Genomic DNA, 20,601 nt, shown 5'->3' with positions numbered 1-20,601 from the left:
TTGACTAAAAATAGCAGAAAAGTCAGTTTTGTGTTTGATTCTGATTGAATGCAATAGTCTGTTTCACTCAGTCCAAGAAGAGCATTAAACTCTGACCTGCAGGCTGTACTGTAAAGCCTTACAGCACTTTAATACATATTGCATCTATTGCTCATGTAGGTGTTTTTCATTAAAGAAGTGAGAGTTCTGCTATTGTGAAACTATTAATCTTTACACCTTAGCTGTGAAATTCCACACTCCTTCTATTGTTCCTCCAAAATGCCTACCAGTGTTTGAATTCACATCAAATGGTTGCTGTAAATAGTTCTTTTTTGAAGAATACATATCAGCAGTAGCTGGCAAAATATGTGGTGCATTTCTTATTTTTGTATGTAACACCTGTTTTTTTCTTCAGATTTTTGTAAAAAATGTCAAAATCATCTGATTTCCTTTAAAAATTGGCACTGTTATTTGGTTTTGTGGGAGCATGCATGCTTAAGGCTGTCACTACATACTGCACATATATGGACAGGAGTTAAGAAATTAAGGACATTGTAAGTCATGATGACAAATACAATGCAAAATATCTATGTAATGTGTTTTAAAGCAACACTTTATTCATTGATATGAGTTAACCATTCATGAACAAGAAATAATCTCAAATTTCTTTAGTTGAAAAAAGGTTTGTTAAGACCTTCTATTGTCATTTTTCCTATTTGATAGTTTCTGCGTAGAGATTCTTTGTCCATTGCAGTGGACAGGGGGAAAAAACCTCATAATTAAGTATCCTAATCAATTTTAATTGTGTGTGTGTGTGTGTGTGTGTGTGTGTGTGTGTGTGTGTGTGTGTGTGTGTGTGTGTGTGTGTGTTTGGAACATAATTGGGTTCTGAACGGGTTAAGCTGTTACACCACCAGTGTAGACATATTACTTTATTTTATATAATTAACCCTATAGAAGAATTCGGCGAGCGATTTGTGTATGCCGCCATCTTGCGGCGCCGCCATTGCTGCGGTGACATGTGTCAGTCATCAATTCATTATGCTGTCATTGTGAACTGACTCTACAGTGACAGCATCATGAATAGCTGGATTGATGATGTCAGACAGTGGCCTCCGGTAACTGATGAAGGTATCTTAAATGAGTACCGATATTAATTTAGAAATTAATCATTTGTTTGCGCGATAAGCAGGAAAGATTAGAGTAATAGGGAGATAACAGACTGTATCATTAAACACTGTGTAATATAACGTTAGTATACATTACGTGTGCTGACGTTAGCAAGCTAGCAGCGTGACATTTAATCATTATGGACAGGCTACGTGACTAAAAACAACAACAACAACACGTGTTTGTGTTTTGTTTTAGGTATTCAAGAATATTTTATTGATCGCCTGGCCTCCGATGACTAGAAAAATGGCAATTACAGGTCTCTGATTGAGGGTCAAAATTACCTGAGCTCCGGATGGGTCGGGCAAATTTTACACCGCCTTTTAGACGACCATCACATCATATTGAAGGCGATCAATATTGATCGCCTTCAATATGATGTGATGGTCACGTAGCCTGTCCATAATGATTAAATGTCACGCTGCTAGCTTGCTAACGTCAGCACACGTAACGTATGCTAACGTTATATTACACAGTGTATAATGATACAGTCTGTTATCTCCCTACTCTAATCTTTCCTGCTTATCATTCAAACAAATGATTAATTTCTAAATTAATATCGGTACTCATTTAAGATACCTTCATCAGTTACCAGAGGTCACTGTCTAACATCATCAATCCAGCTATTCATGATGCTGTCACTGTAGAGAGTCAGTTCACACTGACAGCATAATGAATTGATGACTGACACATGTCACCGCAGCCATGGCGGCGCCGCAAGATGGCGGCATACACAAGTGGCTCGCCGAATTCGTCTATAGCATGAACCAATGCCACATACCAACTGGCAACAACAATACATTAAATGATATGTAAGTTAAAGGAGCATTGGCGCAACGTAGTCTTAAGGTTGTAATTTGGGTGATTGTCAGTGGTTCTCACGGGTAACGTAGGGGGAGGGGACACACTCTGGTTTTGAATCCCATTTAGAAAATGTAAGGCTGACATGTAGAACCAACAAAGGATGTTAAGTTGCTCTGTAAACTAAGTTGTGGTGATGATTGTACACGGTGGAGGCAAAAGGTTCAGTTTTTTTGTAGGATTTGGGAGAACATACAGTTTATAGTTGCACTGGAGACACAGGTGTACGGTGTCTATGTCAGTGTCATTTATTAATTTTACTTCATCTGGGAAAAGAAAAAAAGATGTATTCATCTGTTTGGTTGATACTGAAGCCACAGTGCAGTGCTGGCCTTTCTAAGGATCTTTTTAAAGTGTAAATCTACTCCTAACATCTCCATAACTCTAAACTTACGGAGAGAAAGGTTTGATTTAAAATAAAACAGTGGTGATGGCTTTACCTGCTCGTTCTAAATCCCAGATCTTAAATACCAACACTCTGTCATGCCCCTCAGGGCATGATATTGATGCCAAAACACCATTCAGTGTCTTAATGAGATGCACAGGGCTTTCAAATAACTCCAAAGTGAACCCATCTATGGCAATAATTGAAGCTGAGAGCAGAGGGAGGGAGGGGAAGGGGGATGGGTCAAACAACACCAGACTCTTATTTAGGAGATCAAGGTTCATGTCCGATTCGAAACCAAAAGTCAATGTTGTTTTAACGCAATGTTATATTTAAAATTCTTATGTTATGTAACAGTACATACTTTACATATCTACGTCCCATGTGAAACCAAATGTCACCACTGTTTTAACTGACTATTACATAAGTTCCATACAGTCGTCGTGCACTGACATCACTCATGTGATGTATTTACGATACATTAGGCTATGTTACGTTACATTACTTTGTTTTGCGTTGCATTACAAACATACTTATTTTTACCCACATAACTTTTGTGACTGGTCAGTTAAGCCTGATATCAATATCCCAACCAAATCGATAAGGTAGGTTGTTAGTTATGGCCTTCCAAAATTACCAATATAAAGCACTTTCTCATTCCCAGGTTGTCATATACTCACACTTTGTCACACCCTCTGGCATAGGATTTCGATGCCTAAGGCACCCTTTAGCGTCTTTATGAGACATACCAGGTTTCCTACTTAAATGTTTACCCATCCACGGCGCAGTGGCAGCAATATTTGATGCTAAGAGCATAACACCAAGACGTAGTACCAAGAGTTAGAAAGTCTGCATAAGGTCGGAGGGAGAAGAGGTGGGTAGGTAAAAACTGTTTTCCAAAAACTGACATTTTTCTAAGTTAAACAGCCCCATCGTCTAGGATCTCTAAAATAACAGAAAACTATACCGTATGTTCAGCTAATGCTTACTTGCCATTGCCTATGTGTCTTTCTGTTAAAAAAATATCAGAATCTTGTGACAGTCTTTTTAAATACATAGTGCTATGGACGTTTAAACTGTAGAGATAAAGCATGATTTAATTTTAATGAGCTCATTTCAGCACACGAAGCTGTCCAACAGTCTGGTGCTGAATGAGGCCTAGTATCAGTCTGCTTGCCTGTCTCAGTTATTAGCTGGTGAATGCGTGTTTTCTTCAATTGACATGACACATAACTATTTCCAAGCTCAGCGTTTCAGTCCTTAAATCCGGATGCAAGTGCAGATATGAATAGGTAACTGACAAATTTTTAGCTTCTCTGTCCCTCCTGACACCAGAGAATATGCTGGTATGCTCTGAATAAAATAATTTATGACATATCAGTACAGCTTGTGAGTACAGTGCTGAGAATAGCAAGAATAGCTGATGGCAGTGAGTGACCTAGTCATGACTAAGACCTCTGAGAGATTCCAAAAGAGTACAAAACATGCTCAATTTTTAATCCCTTCAAGTAGCAAGGAGGAGGGGCCCGAGTAGCCACAGAGGAGGGAGGGAGGGTACTGAGCTGCTTTGGGCTGTCGGCCTTGTGTTAAACCCCCCTCCCACACACACACATACACACTCCTATACCTACTTTCCCCGGCTTGTTCCCGAGTGCGCCCTCATCTCTCAAGGTGTTTATGTTTCAATCAAAAGAGCCACAGCAGCGTGACCACAGCTTTCTGCGTGACCAGCAGAGCTCCAGCTGCAGCCGCCACCCTTTACCGCTTTAGGAATCAGCCATAAAAACACCACCCTGCCAATCCCCTTTCCCCCCTTTTTCTGCTATTACTAACCTAGACTGTGGAATCCAGCTATTGGCCTTGTGTTGCGCTTTCTGAGAGGAACTTCAAAATAAATCCATCACTGTCCCCCATGGCGAGATTCTAAGAAGGGCTCAGATTGACCTCTGTCTGTTTGTTCCTTTTGTTTGAACATCTGTCACATGCAATATCACTGATACAATTTTGACAAAACATGGGCAGCAATGCATTTAATCACTGTGTTCCAATATTATTCCAGAAGAGTTGGATCAACATATTTGGCTTATATAGACTGGTATCTGATGCCAATATAAAGAATGCTGGCCCGTTATTGTAGGTTCACTGCCAATATAGTAGAGGATCTACTTTGACGACAGAAAATTATCATTCTAAATGCTAAATGCCTGATTGGTTAAAGAAATGTATCCTCTTTTACCAGCTTCTCTAACAAAGGAATCATATCATTAGTAATTAGCCTAATTGTACTAAGAAAGCTTAAGATTGCAAGGATAGTCTCAATCTTAAAATCTGGTAATCCTAAACCCTACGAATTATAGACATGTCTGTTTTACCTGTAATGTCAAAAGTTTATTAAGAGACTAGTAAATGGCCTACCAACAAAAATAATGCTTTATCTCCACTAGAAAATGGTGCTCTACATCCATGGCAGTAACATATTTGGTTAATCAACTGCACAGGTCTAAGGATAATAAAGAATTTACACAAGCTGTTTTTTATCTTTACATTATATTTGACATGATTAACCATCATATTCTGCTGCAGCAACAGAGTCTAGGTGTGGCCCACTGATAATTCTCTAACTACGTACATACACTGTCAAAGTAAACGTGTCTCCTGTCAAGGAGTTATCTCAGCTCCTACCAACATTAAATGAGGTGTGCTACAAAGCTCGGTGTTAGGGCCATCGCTTTTTAATTTGTTGAATCCTAGCATCTGGGATTCAGTTCGCAGTAGTTTAATAAACCTATGCCCCATTTAAAAATAAATGTCAAGAAATTCCTTATTGTCAACTCTCCATACCTCTTATTTTGAATTATATTATATTCTGGATGGCACAGATTAGCGCATGACTGAATACACCTAAACTGGGAAGGATAAGGTGTCAATAAGTCAAGACAATACTACAGACTACAGTGTCAAACACTGAGTTCAGTCAACCTTTCCCTAGTCTCTATATACAGACTCTACATTCAGTGAATGTAGAGTCTGTAGGCAAACTCCGGAGATCTTGCCTCCGGAAGAAGAGCGGAAGAGCCCTGGTTTCCGGTTGTAGGCTGTTTGTAGTCCGAGTTTTTTTGTAGTCTGATGCTCTTATTAGCAGGACATGCTCTAGGAATGGTTTAAGCACAGAAAAAAAATGATTTGGGTTAGGGAAAGATTATGGTTTAGGTTAAAATTATTACTTATTTAAGATATGGGAAACATTGTGTTTTGGGTCAAAACTAGTACTTTATTGAGGTAAGGGGGTTTTGTCATCAAAGCTAAAATAATAAAGACATGGTTAAGGTTTGAAAATGATTATAATGGCAAAGAGATAACAGTGTTGACTGCTAAAATCTTAACTGTACTTAAATGATAAAATAATGTCATTAGGAGAGGTTAAAGGCACAGTTCACCCCAGAATCCAATATGTAATATATATTTCTTCTTACCTCTAGTGCTTTTTATCCATCTAGATTGTTTTGGTGTGAGTTGCTAAGTGTTGGAGGTATCAGCTATAGAGATGTCTGCCCTTTTGCATCTACTTACAGACGAGAGGCTAGTACTCGTGACAGCGCAAATTTAAACATTAATGGCGTCCTCCTCGACTGAGTTAGCTGTTAGCTCAGTGGTGCCAGGTGAGCTAGCAGTAGATGCATACTTGAATTCTCGCCTCTCTCCATTGGTTGCCAGAACTTAGGAATTGATTTTATGATTATTTTAACTAACTTTTAAAGATCAGCATGGTTTAGCCCCCAGTTATATAGCTGAGCTACTGACTACCTACGCTCTAAGTCGTGACCTGAGATCCTTAAGCCTACCCTCTCTAGTCCCTTAATCGAGGTTCATAACTAAAGGTGACTGGGTTTTTGCCATCAAGGCCCAAAGGCTCTGGAATTCTCTGCCTGAGGGGATTAGGCTGGCTAGCACATTACCCATTTTTAAATCATGCCTTGAGACATATTTTTATAGGAAAGGTTTCCCCTATAATGCCTGATTTGTATTTTTGTGATTTGTTACGTTTGTCTTTTATTTCCTTTTGTTCTATTTTTGCCTCTGTACACTTTTTTTCTCAAACTCTTTCTTAACACTATTTTGTATTGTGTTGTTATTGTTGCCTTGTTTTCATGCACTTTGTGAAGCACTTTGTAACCTTGTTTACATAAGTGCTATACAAATAAAAAATATTACTATTATTATTAGATAACATTATTATTATTATTATTATCATTATTATTACTTCTTGTTTTATACATATTGTTAAGTTGTGTCATGGAAATTGGTGGGAACTGAAGAGGTTAGAGCTAGAAAATACTGGTGAAATAATACAGACAGTAGCTAGTTTGAATTCACAGTATTGATATTTTATCAGTCTCTAGAACCTGGTTGTAAACCTTAATTCTTAAGTTAGTTGTTTTTCCTCTGTACCAGGCTCTGCTCTCTGCAGAATGCATTTACAAAGAGAATTCTGCAAACCAGCGCCAGGAAACGATAACCCCCCAGCCCCAGTGTGGTGAAAAGCTATTTCTTGCCACTTTGTTTCCATGGCAATGTTGATGAGCCAGTTGGTTAGTACGAGGTGGGTAGGGGAGCAGGGAAAGGACCTTTGCAGCCACCAAGTCAGGCCTGGGCATTTTAACAATTCATAAAAGAGTTGATGAACAGTTGAATCTTTCTCACTGTGTCTGTGAGATGAGCAGGAGAGAGACAGCGAGAGAGAAAGAGAGAGAGAGAGGAGGCAACAATGAGGTGGAAAAATAGACAGCGTCAGGGGTAATGCTCATATTGGCTGACACAAGGGAAAAGCAGCTTTTAAAGCATTTAGCTTTAATTTCATTCAGGAGTGACATAATTGATTTTAATGAGATGTTTATAGAGTGAAGTGCCGGTGTTGCTAAATCATTTGCGAGTCTGCCTGACGGGTACTTGTGAGGCTCGCACCGGGGAGAAGCAGAGAGGCACACAAACCTCTGCTGCCAGAGCTCCTCCAGCAAGCCTCCGCTCATCTTTACTCACTCCCGCACACAACTGAATATATTGGGCTGCTTATTTTAATTAAGAACATATTTAATTCATGAAATACTTTCTTAACTTTGACACCGTATTGACTGAAATGCTTCAGCTGGAATATCTTTGTCAGTTTATCATGAACGAGGCGATGCCAGCCTAGTCCCAGCCATCTGGGTGAGAGTACAAGTTTACTTCTACTACCCAACAAATCTCACTGACTTCTCCTGTTCGAAGGATCTGTGCTGTGATTGACAGGGTGTCACATTGCTATTATGAGGTCCCCATGGGCCTGTGTGGTTTATAGCGGAGAGAATGGATGGCAGTGTGAACATCACAGAGCTGCAGCTCCTGCCCTCAGCACTGAGAGAAAGACTGGATGCCATGAAGCTAGCAGTCACACTGAAGTCTTTCCCACCCAAACACACAAAGTAGCCTTGAACTAAATTAGGTCTGTGAAGGCCGATATCAGAGGCTGTCGTCACCAGTGAAACAGCATTGGCCATGATTTCAAACACTTAAACCTGCATATGTTAACATGTCTTTGACAAGGACCTCTTGCAGTCATACTACTGATGACTGTTGAAGGACAAAGGGTCAAGACAAGGTTAGGGCAGATGATCAGGACTTAAACACTGGAGGCTGCTGTTCACACCCTCTCTCCTACCAACAGTCAAAGTGTGTTTCATTTACTCATTACCACACCATTTCTCTAACTTTAACCAAATAGTTTTAGTTGTCTAAATCTAACCAATCTTAACCGTAGAAGGCCTCAACGTAGTCTTACAGAAATTCAGGAAATGACCACAACCCCCAACACTGCTTACTGTGGTAAATTACAGGGTGGTGGCACAGTTGGTTTTAAGCCCCAGAACTACTTGGTGAGGTTTTGAAAATAAGTTTGCGGTTTCAGTCGAGAGTACTTCATTTGTTACATATGGGACATAAGTATGTAGTAAAGTGATGTCAGTACATCATGTATCATGACATAACTATGCAAAGGAGGTAAGTAAATAAAGTTAAAAGAAGCCAATGCTGAATTTTAGTTTTACACTGGACAAGAACAGTGGTCTCTTGCATGAAAATCTGGTGTCTATTTGACCCATCCACCTCCCCATGTGGACTTTCTTGCTCTTTATAATACCTAGGGGGTTGTAACATTAACTAGAGGCCAGTGTGTGATGTTGTTCAATCAGGAAATCCATGTGTCTACTGTGACAAATTACTCTAATTAAACTTTCCATCGGCTCTGTTTCTGTGGTCCAGGTGCACATCCTCAATGCAATGTGTGCAACCAAGTAATGCGTCTGCTCAACCCAGTCTCACTTTGAAGTCGTCGAATACCGCTGCTTGGGCAGTGACTTCTGCTGTCAGACACTGAGGGAAAAAAGGCATTTTTTCACGTCGGTATGATACCTGACCATTTGCTGTTATTGGGTAATAACACCCGGCTATGTCAGTGGGAAAGGCAGCAGGACAACAACATGGGCTAAGTGGGCAAAAGTCCCCGTAGGGTGGGTGGAAGGGGTGGTGGATTGGTTCAACAACCATAGACTTTTACACGGGAGGCTAGTGTTTGCTTCCAATGAGATTTTAAAGCCAAACCCTGTTCTTTTTTCTCAAACCCAACTGTGTGCCTGTGTTGGCTAAATGTAACCAAATGGATTTGTTGAAGGAAAAAAACGTCAATTGGTGGTGTTGTACCGACACAGTGCATTTATTTAAAAAGCGACTGTATGGAAACTGTACATTTCCTGCGAAAACGGGAGTGTATTGTATAACAGACAATGCATGTAACAGGCAGAAGTTGACATGGTGTAACAGAACCCGTTTACAACCCACGCACCCAGGATATCTTGCACATCATATCTCATCATGGAAATTCCATGACCAAACACTGATATGTGATGAGAGAATTTGTTGGTAAGCTAGACCAGGCTGAAGTGGCAGATCAAAAACAGTCTCATGAATCTTTTGTGCATTGGTTGTTCCTAATGGTTTTTGGAGGGTGCAGACAAAAGTAAGGTGACCATATTTTCATTTCCAAAAAAGAGGACACTCGGCCGGGCCACGACATAGCCAACTTAAATGATACTCGCAGTTTACTCAAAGATGCCTTATCATTTTAATATAAATGATACTCGCAGTTTACTCAAAGATGCCTTATCATTTTAATATATTTAAAATTTATATGTATGGTTAGAAAATTCAGTTATATTACAAAATAATATCTCTCAAAGACAGAAATTCAGATAGGCCCCAATAGGGGACACATACACACACTAGAGTGTGGCGATCTGAGCCCGACGGTACCCGACGGGTCGGGCCGGGTTTGGTCAAAAATGTAGCTATAAATTGTATTCGGGCTCGGGTCGGATTCGGTCAGCTTTCAGTGAAAATGTAGTGTAAAAATAAATAAAATCCTATTGTCTGTCCTGTTTATTGCTTGGGCACTGTTATTTACGTGACAACACCTGAACATAACACACACAGACACACATTGGCTGTTTGTTTCTACCTCTCTCCTCGCTGGAAGTCTCGGACCTCCAGCCGCCCGCCTCCGCCTTGATTAAACGCTGAAAATAAAATAAAAGAGGGAGACAGGTTTTTCCTATTTTATCTTATTTTGTTTTATTTCTCCCTCTCCTCTCGCTAGAAGCGTCGGACCTCCCGCCTCCCGCTCCCGTCTCAAACACGGAGGTCTCCCTCTCCGCAGCTGAGCACCCACGGCGCACGCCCGGCCTGTTAAATAGCCTGTAACCACTGTGTGACACAAACTCAGTGCTTTGGTCATTAAATAATGTCGGGCTCGGTTCGGGTTCGGACAGAAATATGCTGCCCGTGCCGCACTCTAACACACACACACACAAACACACGGAAGACCGGACATTATCATCAGTTTATAAAAAACCCCCGGACGCCCCGGACGCCCCGGACGCCCTGGACGGGACGTGAAAAGTGGACATGTCCGGGCAAAAGAGGACGTTTGGTCAGCCTAAGTGAAAGCAATAACGAATAACCTACTTGATCATTTTGGTTGGGATGTTTACATTGAGCTTAAGTGAGTGGTCACACCAGAGAGTTGCACAGTGGAACACATCTGCTCTGCACATCTGGAAGCCTGCAGAAGTAGTATTACTTGGAGAAGGTGCAGTGGCATTGTTGGTTTTAGCTAGTTTTGTCTGTGGTTTTAAAGAGTGAGGCTCAATCTGTTTTTATTCAACAGAGCAGGGTTATATAAAATTGGATACTGTGTCTCAGTTAATATGATAGCTTTCCTTATTTGGGAATCTGTCATCCTCTCCAGTAATTCAAAATTCAGCACTGTCAGAATGGCTGAATTGGTCCATTCTGCAATCTTTGTCAAAAGTTCACCAAAGTTTAACTCCATGCCAAAGCACCATCCAAACTGTCTTTGCCTCTGTGTGGAAATGCACTGATTGTAGCGATTCCATGAGAGAATCAATTCACACCAAACAGGACATTGTGAAAGGACTGCAAAAGAAAATGTCTGGAGCATAGGTCTTGTTACTACGGTGCAGCAATTTATGTTTTGGGTGGCATCATGGCAGAGAGGTTAGCCTTGTCACACTGTTTTCTACACTGACTTTTATGATGTTTTTATGATGTATATTTGTACATGCCATTAGCTAGACATGAGCAATGACCAGAACCTGCCAGTACTATGACATGCAGCCATTAGCTATTAAAGACGTGCTGTTTCTTGGACCATAAGGCAATTTTTATCTACTTCTTTTTGCCAACAAATCCCATGTGCAGACCCAAACCAACAATGAATATATCCCACAGTCACTACAATGTGTGTATCCAAAGACTGATTTATCTTATTGTTCAATTGTCATCTAAAAACTATTAAAAACACATAAATGAAAATAGTCCCCATGTAATGCACTCATTACTCCATTTAAAGTTACATTTGCAAAAACACTGCAGTACCCAGCTGTCTAATTATTTAGCCATTTTATGAATGAAATCCTATGTGAGCCCTCTGCATTTTTAAAGATTTAGATGTCGCTGAAGTGGCTTGGGTCGGAAAAACCACAAACAATGTCGGGAAATTGGAAAATATAGAGACATTGCAGTTTTTGGTATTTTCATAGGATGTCTTGTTAATATGCTGATGTAAGTCTGTCTAGTCATTCAGTGTTTCTCGACAATTTTCATGGAATTCTCTGTGATTAATCAAGGTTTCTAGATGATTCTAAGTGTTTTTGACCTTTTTGACTTCGAGCCATCTTTAGGGCTGGGTATCGTTTCAAAAATTAGATACCAGTACCAATATCAATACCCTTATCAGGCTAAAGTGTCCCCATGTATCCACAAAATATGAAAATCTGAAGAGCTGGTTCCCATAAAATTAATCAGGCACATTCCTGCTCTCCAGAGTGAACCATTTCCATTTTGGATACTTGTTGACCTTTCCTAAACCACCACCATGAAGTTACAATCTCTACTTGTATACCAAAAACATAAAGATGAAACAAGAATGTTTCCATTAAATTAACTAAGTCCATTCCTGCTCTCCAGAAGATGTAATTCTTTCAGTTTCATAACATTAGCTTTCCTCCTGTACAACCCCCATGATGGACTACATCACATATGAATATTGGCTGGATTTCTATGAATTTGTATGAATATTAACGGGTGAGCCCCCCTGATCTTGGTGATGCCTATTCTCTTGTGTAGTGCATACACCAACGTTGTCACTTGCACAGAAGATACTTGACAGTATGACACGTAGCATGACAAATTCTACAACCAGTGTAACATTGGTTATTTCTAAGATAACTATGAAGTCAGTTAAAGTGGGTCATATCCATCCTATCACTGCCGGTTGACACCCATATCTGAAAAACGATACAGCATAACCCCCAACACGCACACTTAACAGCCTCCAGGTGACACCCACACTGCAATAAATTCACACTCCTTTGCTTCAACACCTTCTTCTAACACAGATTATTAATACCTCACACTCCTGCGGGCACATGCTGAAACCAGGCTGAATTTCTAGAAGGCAAGCTTATTGACTGTGATTGATTTTGAAACATCTCTGGACATCTCCCATGCATATGGATCCAGCTACACACACACACATACACACACACACACACACACACACACACACACACACACACACATTCACGCATGTCAAAAAGCCACTGGAGTGTCTTCACCACGCTATTACAGCCAAACTGGCATCTTAAGCTGCAGTCTTCCGATGCTCAATCAGGGCTCAAATGGGGGAAAATGACAGGTTTGGGAGTGATTTTTTTCCTGCAGGACAATGCTTTCCCAAGCACCTCAGGGCACGATTTCCATGCAACAACTGTAGAGAGCTGTTTTGATTGCTTTTCAATCAAGCGAGACAAACACTAATTAGATTTTTTTTGAGGAACTGCAGAATTATAGGCTTCTTTCATGAAGCGTGGATGACTGGCAATTCTCTGATAGCTCCGACGACACTCCTCTGTTCCTACCGACTGTTTACTGTCCAGACTTTATCATGTATATGTGTTTATATAGAGAGAGAGAATCACACATATTCAGCTTGAGATCCTTTTGTGTGTTGTTTATTTGTTTTGCTTGAATGGTCTTTTGTTGCTGTATATATATAAAAACGGCATCATACTTTATTGAAATGCAGAATAATGCTGCTCCTGGTATCACCAGTGTCTTCAATTAACGTAGGCATTTTGTAATGTCCACTTTAATCCTCAAAACAAATTTTTCAGCCATAGTGTGACTGTATTGCACAGAGCCCCCTGAAGGGTACATATATATATATATACATATATATATATATATATGTATACATATGTTAAACTAGCCTATAATTAATTCAAAAGCAGTTGAGGATAAACATTCCACTGTGACCCTTTGGGGCCTCCATACTGTACTACACATATCTTTTACTGTACACTGTATACATATTTCTACATGCATTAAGTGTTTCTGAGAGGCTTTTCAGAGTGGGCTACCACCCTTTGTTCTGTAAATTACAGCAGCAGCTAGAAATTCACCCTTTATAGCACTATTTAATCTCATGTCCCTAGGATTTTGAATAATCTTGACAAGGACAAAGCTTTTTCCAAAATAGTTTAAGAGTTTATAGATAGCTGGAAGAGCATACTGAGCATATAGAATGTGCGCTCTTGTCATTAAGGGACCTTAAAATAATGGACTGTGTTCCAGAATTAAGGAAATTAACAATGTACCTATGGCTCCTTAAAAACTCAGAATGACCCATATATGGTGTCACCCTCACCACTCCCTTCACTCCTGCTCCAACCTGCAGATGTCTGTATTCTAAAGTGACTGTTACACATGGACTGCAATAACCCTAGACTAACTGGAACAAGATAAAACAAAAGTATCCTGTATTGGATCATTATTAGTAGTATTAGCACTAGTAGTTTCCATGATCGAGGCTAGTGAGTAAGGGAGACTGTGCCTTTGTGTTGGGAGCTCCAAAGATGTTGGAATAGCCTTTTAAGGCAAAACTCAAGATGTACATGTCGTTTCAGTATTTAAGTATTTTATAACCTTTTTTTTTAATCATCTTTTTTTTCTTAATATTTTATTTGCACACACATAAAAGGTGCATAAAATCCAGATAGTGACAAATAAGAAATGTGTCAGGAGGGGTCAAGAAGCCACAGGTTTAACAAATGTCCGTTCAACTTAAGGAGAAAGACTATGCTGATATAATTTATTTAAAAAATAAAAATGAGTGACTAATTGGTATACAACAAACTAATTAAAACAGAAATAAAGAAATATTGAAAAGAAAAAGATTGTGTGTGTGTGTGTGTGTGTGTGTGTGTGTGTGTTTATATATATGTGTATGTATATGTGTGTGTTATTCTTTCTGTTTTAGATTTGTGCACATATTATGACATTGCCTTATATTTCTCCATTGCCATGTGTTGTTGTTTTTGTGCTTTTTACCACTATGCGTGTGCTGTTCACTTTAATTTGTACAGCATTTTGGTCAAGTGTTTTTTTTGTTTTGTTTTGTTTTGTTTTGTTTTTGTTTTATGTGTTATATGCATAAATTTGACATGAATTGTGTAAGTGCAAATATTAGTATTGGCAGCAGTAGTATTTGTAGTACTGTTATACAATGCTTATTAAAGAGGTTCTGTCATTTGTAAAAATGTTTACAGGTAATAACTGTAAAATGTAGCACTAATAATAGGTAAAATATAGGCCGTGTTATTTGAGTTTAGTAGCTTTATTATTGGAAACTTTACTCTGTGCATAACATTTATATTTGCACATTTTTATACAGTCTAATCTGTCTAATTTATGTTTGAATGTACTTGTATTTTTTTATGAGTTTCTTTGCCCTTATATCCTGTGTGTTACGCTGCTGTAACATGTAATTTGCACTAGTACTGCAGATGAATGCACCATTTTGAGCTTCACTTTCAACTTATAGTAAATACAATCAATAATAAAAATAAAATTGCCAAAAGTCTGTTTTTAGGCTTTGGCAAATGCATTTACTGTTTTTCTCCGTTAACACTCACTCACTCTGCCTAGCCGTACGTCTGAGTTTCACTGTGAGGCTTTGATTCTGCCATCATGATATTGATATTTCTCTGATTCTGAAAAGCTCCATGCTGCCGCGGCGTGCTGATCTGTCGTGTGCTGCATTCCATGTTAATGACGCTCTGTTTACCCCCCCCCCCCCTTTTGGCTTGCAGACGGACGCCGCACTGATGTACGATGCCGTGCACGTGGTGGCCGTGGCTGTGCAGCAGTCTCAGCAGATCACTGTCAGCTCATTACAGTGCAACCGACACAAGCCCTGGCGCTTCGGGAACCGCTTCATGGCCCTCATCAAAGAGGTAGATGCTGCTCTACCTGCTCCCCATTCTGTCTTCCTCCTCAACATACACGGCACCTCCACACAGAGAACACATGCTCTCAGGAAAGCGGACAGAGATGGAATGCAAATAAGGCAGAGGCAGTCAAGAAAGGGAATATGAATAAATAGAAATTATTTATCTGTGTATTTATTTGTATGGAAATATTTTATTCACTATGTGTACATACATACTCCCCCGAGGAGGGCAGCCATCTTGAGCCTTCTTTCCAGATTTCAGTATTAATCACTGATGCAGAGACAAAAACACATTATCTTAATTTTTGGTAATTGCCCCACAGTTTGATGCATTTGTGAAGCTGGGACAGTTAATCCAGAGCTTTCTGTCTGTGAAAAGGCTGGGTATTAGGCAACCTATATTTAGGGCTTCTAACCCTCTGTTCCCCTTTAGTTTGCAGAGACCAAGAGAAGCAAATAATTAGGGTTGCAAATGGGAAGAGCATACATGTGGATATATTTATATTAAGCTAACCATACAAATGTTTTCTTCCCTGACCCTCCCCTCATTCCCTCTTTTCTTTCCATCTTCTCTCAATCTGCTACTGTTGGGCTGTTTTTGTCCTCTGATTTGAAGCTTTCTAAGCCCATAGTCACACAAGAGGATGCCAGCATTTTTAAGACGCTGTTAGCTCAATGGCTACAGTGCAGAAAATCGCTTGTGCTAATCCAGAATGATGCTCTGCACATGTTCACAGGACATTATCTTTTAAATCCTCTCTTCTGCATGAACTTTACTGCACAGATGAACTCACATCATAATGTCCCCAGATTGAAATTAATGTAAATTTGCTCTGATTGTTATTGCACTGCAGATTCCATGAGAACACCAATACAGATGAATGTTATATGCCTGTTTTCAAAATGGTTAGTTGAGAAATGTATGACAAGATAAGACCGTTTGTTTGGATTTGGTTTATTAAGGTCATTCTTTGAACTGGAAAAAAAATCTTTATCTCTTTTTTTTCTCTACAAGCTGCTAACAATTTCTTAGCCCAGTCAGCAGGATGAAATGTTGGCCTTGTACATTTGCGCAAACCACAGATTACATTACATTACATTATAGTTATTGCATTTGTATGTTTCATATATATCATATACAAATTTCTAATGTGAGCCTCAAATTACATGTAAATGAGCTGAATTTCTCATCAAAGGATGGAGGGGATGGTGGATGGCCTTATAGCTAGGCAAGACAGGTGCCAAGCAGCAGACCACTGTTTCACATGAGTGACAAAAGGTCAATGGTTGAACCTTAAATGGGATTAAGTACAACAATATTACTGACAATACAAGTTGAATGTATTTAGAAGAAAAATAAATGTATTGTTATCATTAAAACACATCTCAATGTGCCATCTGATACTTCCAGGTATTATGAAATGGTGAGGTCTATCTGATGGAGTCAGGTGCGTGATGCGCAGGACTCATAAATGCTGCTGATATAAACATGTGAGGCGGACTGCTGCCTGATTAGCTAAGTCAGAATGCATCACCAAAAATCCGGAGCTCTTAAAAGAAATGTCAGGGTACAGAGCGAACAAGAAAATAAAAGGAGCAGATAGGCAACGGCCAAATGTATGACAAAAACAAACCAAAAAAACACCCAAAAAACATGAAGAAGCACCAGGTATGGCAGGCAGAGCTGAAGGTGAGAAGTGAGTAAGACTAATTTGTAGGGCTGTAGTCTCTTGGTCGAATAGTCGATTATTTGGTCGCTATGCTCTCATCCAACCAAATTCTCATTAGTCGAATAATTGCCGTGTTACTTTCATAAGGAGAAAAGTGCTACATCAACAGCTTTCCAGGATTAATCCATTATTTCCTGTGGCGGGGGGACAGGCTAAGTTACCTGTGAAAGTGGGGTTTTTTTCAAAAAATCCCCTTTGTTGACAGAAAGTTGGACTCGCCCACCATCACGCTCAGCGTTGCGGTGACGCAGACCTCTTGTCTGTTTCTATAAGCTGAATCCATTTCCCTGTGGAAACGAAGCTTGTGTTTACTTGTATTTCACAGATAAGAAACAATAAGTTGTGAAGACAGTAAAGCCTCCACTAAAATAGCATTTTAAATATTGTGTGTGATTTATCCTTCAGGGATTTATACTTAGGGATTTATCCTGGCTTCATGTGAGCAGAGGAAATCTCTGCTTGTCGCTAGGCTAATTTATATAGTGTAAAATGCCATAGGCTGGCGCTAATAACGTTAGCATGTTGTAGTTGCTTGGAAAACATGTTTAGTATAAGACAGTTGTTTTGTCGAATGAATGTTGTGAGTTGTAATGGAGTGTTAAGTGTTGCTGTTGTCCCTGGTTTCATATGAGAAGACGAAAAGATCGCTAGACGCTAGGCTAATTTATACAATGTAAAATGCCATAGACTTGTGCTAATAACGTTAGCATGTTGTATTGGTGGGGGAAATGTGTCCAGATAAAGACAAGTGTTTGCTTGTTTACTGTACTTGTGTTTGAAACTGTCTCTATTAAGCCATGTTTAATGTGTGTTTTGAATCATCTATATAAATAAAGTTTGATTTGAACTAAACTTTACAGCACTCAACACAGTCCTCCACTGCCAAGTAGTGTTTTGGAGGTGTAACCGCAGAGTGACACAGACACACCACCGCAGAAGTAAAAATAACGTGCAGATTTTTTTTTCCCCACGACTAATCGATTAGTTGAAGATTGTGTGCGACTTTAGTCAACCAAGATTTTCTTTGGTTGACTACAGCCCTACTAATTTGTAGTAAGAAAACCTACTGTGGACACAGGTATTATACTAAACTAGAAGACCTGAGGCATCGATTGGTACCAACCATGTTATGCTAGGTTGTTGGAAAGGGGGCTAAATAATGCCCCAAAGTTGTGTTACATTTTGGCCAGAGAAAAAGGAACATAACCTTTTTTCCAAAATTATTTCTGCATACTGTGGTCCCTAACAGTCTTTAAATTGCATTAACTGGGTTTGAGTGGAAAACGAAGTGTTGAAATCCATGTGCTTACTCATGATTTGATCTTATTACCATTATTTATTACTATTATACGGTATTACCAGTAATTTCTTCAATCAATGTTCTGTAATCATTCAGTGGCCCAGGACACATGTGACTACATCTGCTTTTCAAAATAAAAAAATAAGGTCTTAACACAGAGTAGATACAAAACACGTGGAAATATGATTAATTGGATTATATTTGCAGGAATTATAAATGTAACATTACTGAGGTTTCCAGAAACGTACAATACCGACATTTAATCTGGTGATTGGGATGAATGTGTACATTCTGCTGGTGATAAATGGAAGTGCAGGGTGCTCTTTTGAGTGCCTCATATTACTAGCAATGGATAAACTGTAGTGAAATGTGCATACAATATATTGTGAGTGAAAAAGAAAAACATTATGAAGGGGTGAAACACTGAAAGGCCAAACTTTCCAATTGTACACAAGAAATAACAAAATGTAATGCGCACATCGTACTGAAATTTTGGGGCACTCATGCTCCCCAGAGGCGGGAACACTTCTGATTTGACCCCACTTCACTTTTAGGTAAAATCTTAACTTTTTCTTTTGTATAAACCTTTGCCTTTTTTTTTTTTTTTTTTTTTTGGATACTATAGGCAAAGAGGACATATAGCGAAAGAAGATGACATACAGCAGAGGGTTACGATCGAACATGGGCCTCCAGCCTGTTCTCATTCCAAAGTCATTAAATACTGCCTCTTTGTCAGGTACACCAAAGGCCACCTTTTGTGGCAGTATGATAGACCAAGACGTCATAATGCGGTGGGACACAGCAGTATCAGTTTGAAACCCCTCCGGTAATAATATGAGGAGCTGGAAAGTCCTTACCGGGCAGGCAGGAGGGTTGGTGCATGGATCCAACAAACCCCAAACTTTCACCCGTGAGGCAGGTGTTCACTTCCCATATGAATGTAGAGCCAAACCATGATGTGTCCATGGTGTGTTTAAACCTAATTACATGTTTGTTTGTTTTTCCTAAACCTAACCACATCTTTTTGCTGACGTCATGGTTGAAGTGTCCCTGAACATCAACAGCAGATGCAGAGGGATACCTTGTGTGTAATATGTAGACCTGAAAGTCCACTGACAAAGTGGCGATATGTGACAACTTGGGATGTGAACGTGTTGGGGCCTCTGTGGTAAGGTAACAGCCTCAGTACATGGGGTTTGCAGGTACTCGAGTACTCTACTCAAATGTGTGAGTTTCTTAAAATGTCCATCCCTTCTTTCGACATTGTCATACTATAGTATATTTAGAAACATTTCCTTGCTGAATCACTGCTGTATTTTAGAGCTGCCCATATACCACACAGTGCAATAGGAGTCTGAAACCTAGTGAAACCTAATGTCATAATAGCAAGCACTGGTAGGAATCATTTTTAGTTAACACAGATGTTTAAGGGCTTTTTCGTATTAGGTGCAATTGATTCGTATTGTGCCCAACTACCATTGGCTTCTGCCCCTCCATTTATCCGTAGCTCGGGAAACTTCAGTGGCAAAGAATATTACTAATGTGAAGTACGCATCATCTACGTGACCTTTGTTTATGTTGTCATTACAGTGTAAAAAAGAGTGCCAATCACACAATCCCAAGCCCACACATTGTAGTCCACCTTTGCAGTATGCCTTTTAGTTTATATTTTGGAGAGAACATAAAATACAAACCTCTCACCTGCCTTCCTACTTTATTACTCATGGCTGTGTAGGATGAAATCTAGGGTTGCTGCAGGCATAAGCATATGCATATGACAAACGAGACCAGTGGCATTAAGAAATGCCTTTGCAACTGCTACTTGCATCATATGGCAGTCCATTTCTGTGTTTTGGTACAGTTGGTTTTCATACTTTGATGCAAATCAAACCCAAGTATATATGAACTGTACTCGAGACAAACTTTTCAAGTCGGTACGGTACACAGTTTTAAACAAAGTGGACTTTGTGGTCAAGTGTACTTGGATCCGGGCCTGGGTCCCTGGTGTGAAAGCTTCCATAAATACAGAATATTCTTGTTTACTGGGGTCACTTTATAACACCTTTTTGGACCTCTTGACCCTCATTTCAGAACCCCTTTGTTGGCTGAAGTGTAGTCTTTTGTATTAGCCCTCACCCTCAGTGCCTCTATGTTAGAGTTTTAAAGGCGCTGTATGTAAGAATGTGGCCAAAACGGTTACTGCACTCCAATTCAAAATACTGCCGCGAGTCATGTCCGCCCCCCCTCCCCTACAGATTTGAGGTTGCTGGACAGC

The 20,601-nt window shown here is 39.7% G+C and overlaps 1 protein-coding gene across 1 annotated transcript in view; it reads left to right on the top strand.

Annotated features, from left to right (window-relative positions):
* Positions 1-20,601, top strand: part of grik2 (glutamate receptor, ionotropic, kainate 2) — a 426,471-nt gene that overhangs the window by 246,027 nt on the left and 159,843 nt on the right. Inside the window, exon 8 of the mRNA XM_050045772.1 lies at positions 15,157-15,300. Coding sequence (XP_049901729.1) covers positions 15,157-15,300 — 144 coding nt within the window. The remainder of the gene's footprint in view (positions 1-15,156; positions 15,301-20,601) is intronic.

Source organism: Epinephelus moara, chromosome 6 (genome assembly GCF_006386435.1).
Source record: "Epinephelus moara isolate mb chromosome 6, YSFRI_EMoa_1.0, whole genome shotgun sequence".
NCBI classification, from domain to species: Eukaryota; Metazoa; Chordata; class Actinopteri; order Perciformes; family Serranidae; genus Epinephelus; species Epinephelus moara.
This window is presented reverse-complemented; position numbering and strand designations above follow the sequence as displayed.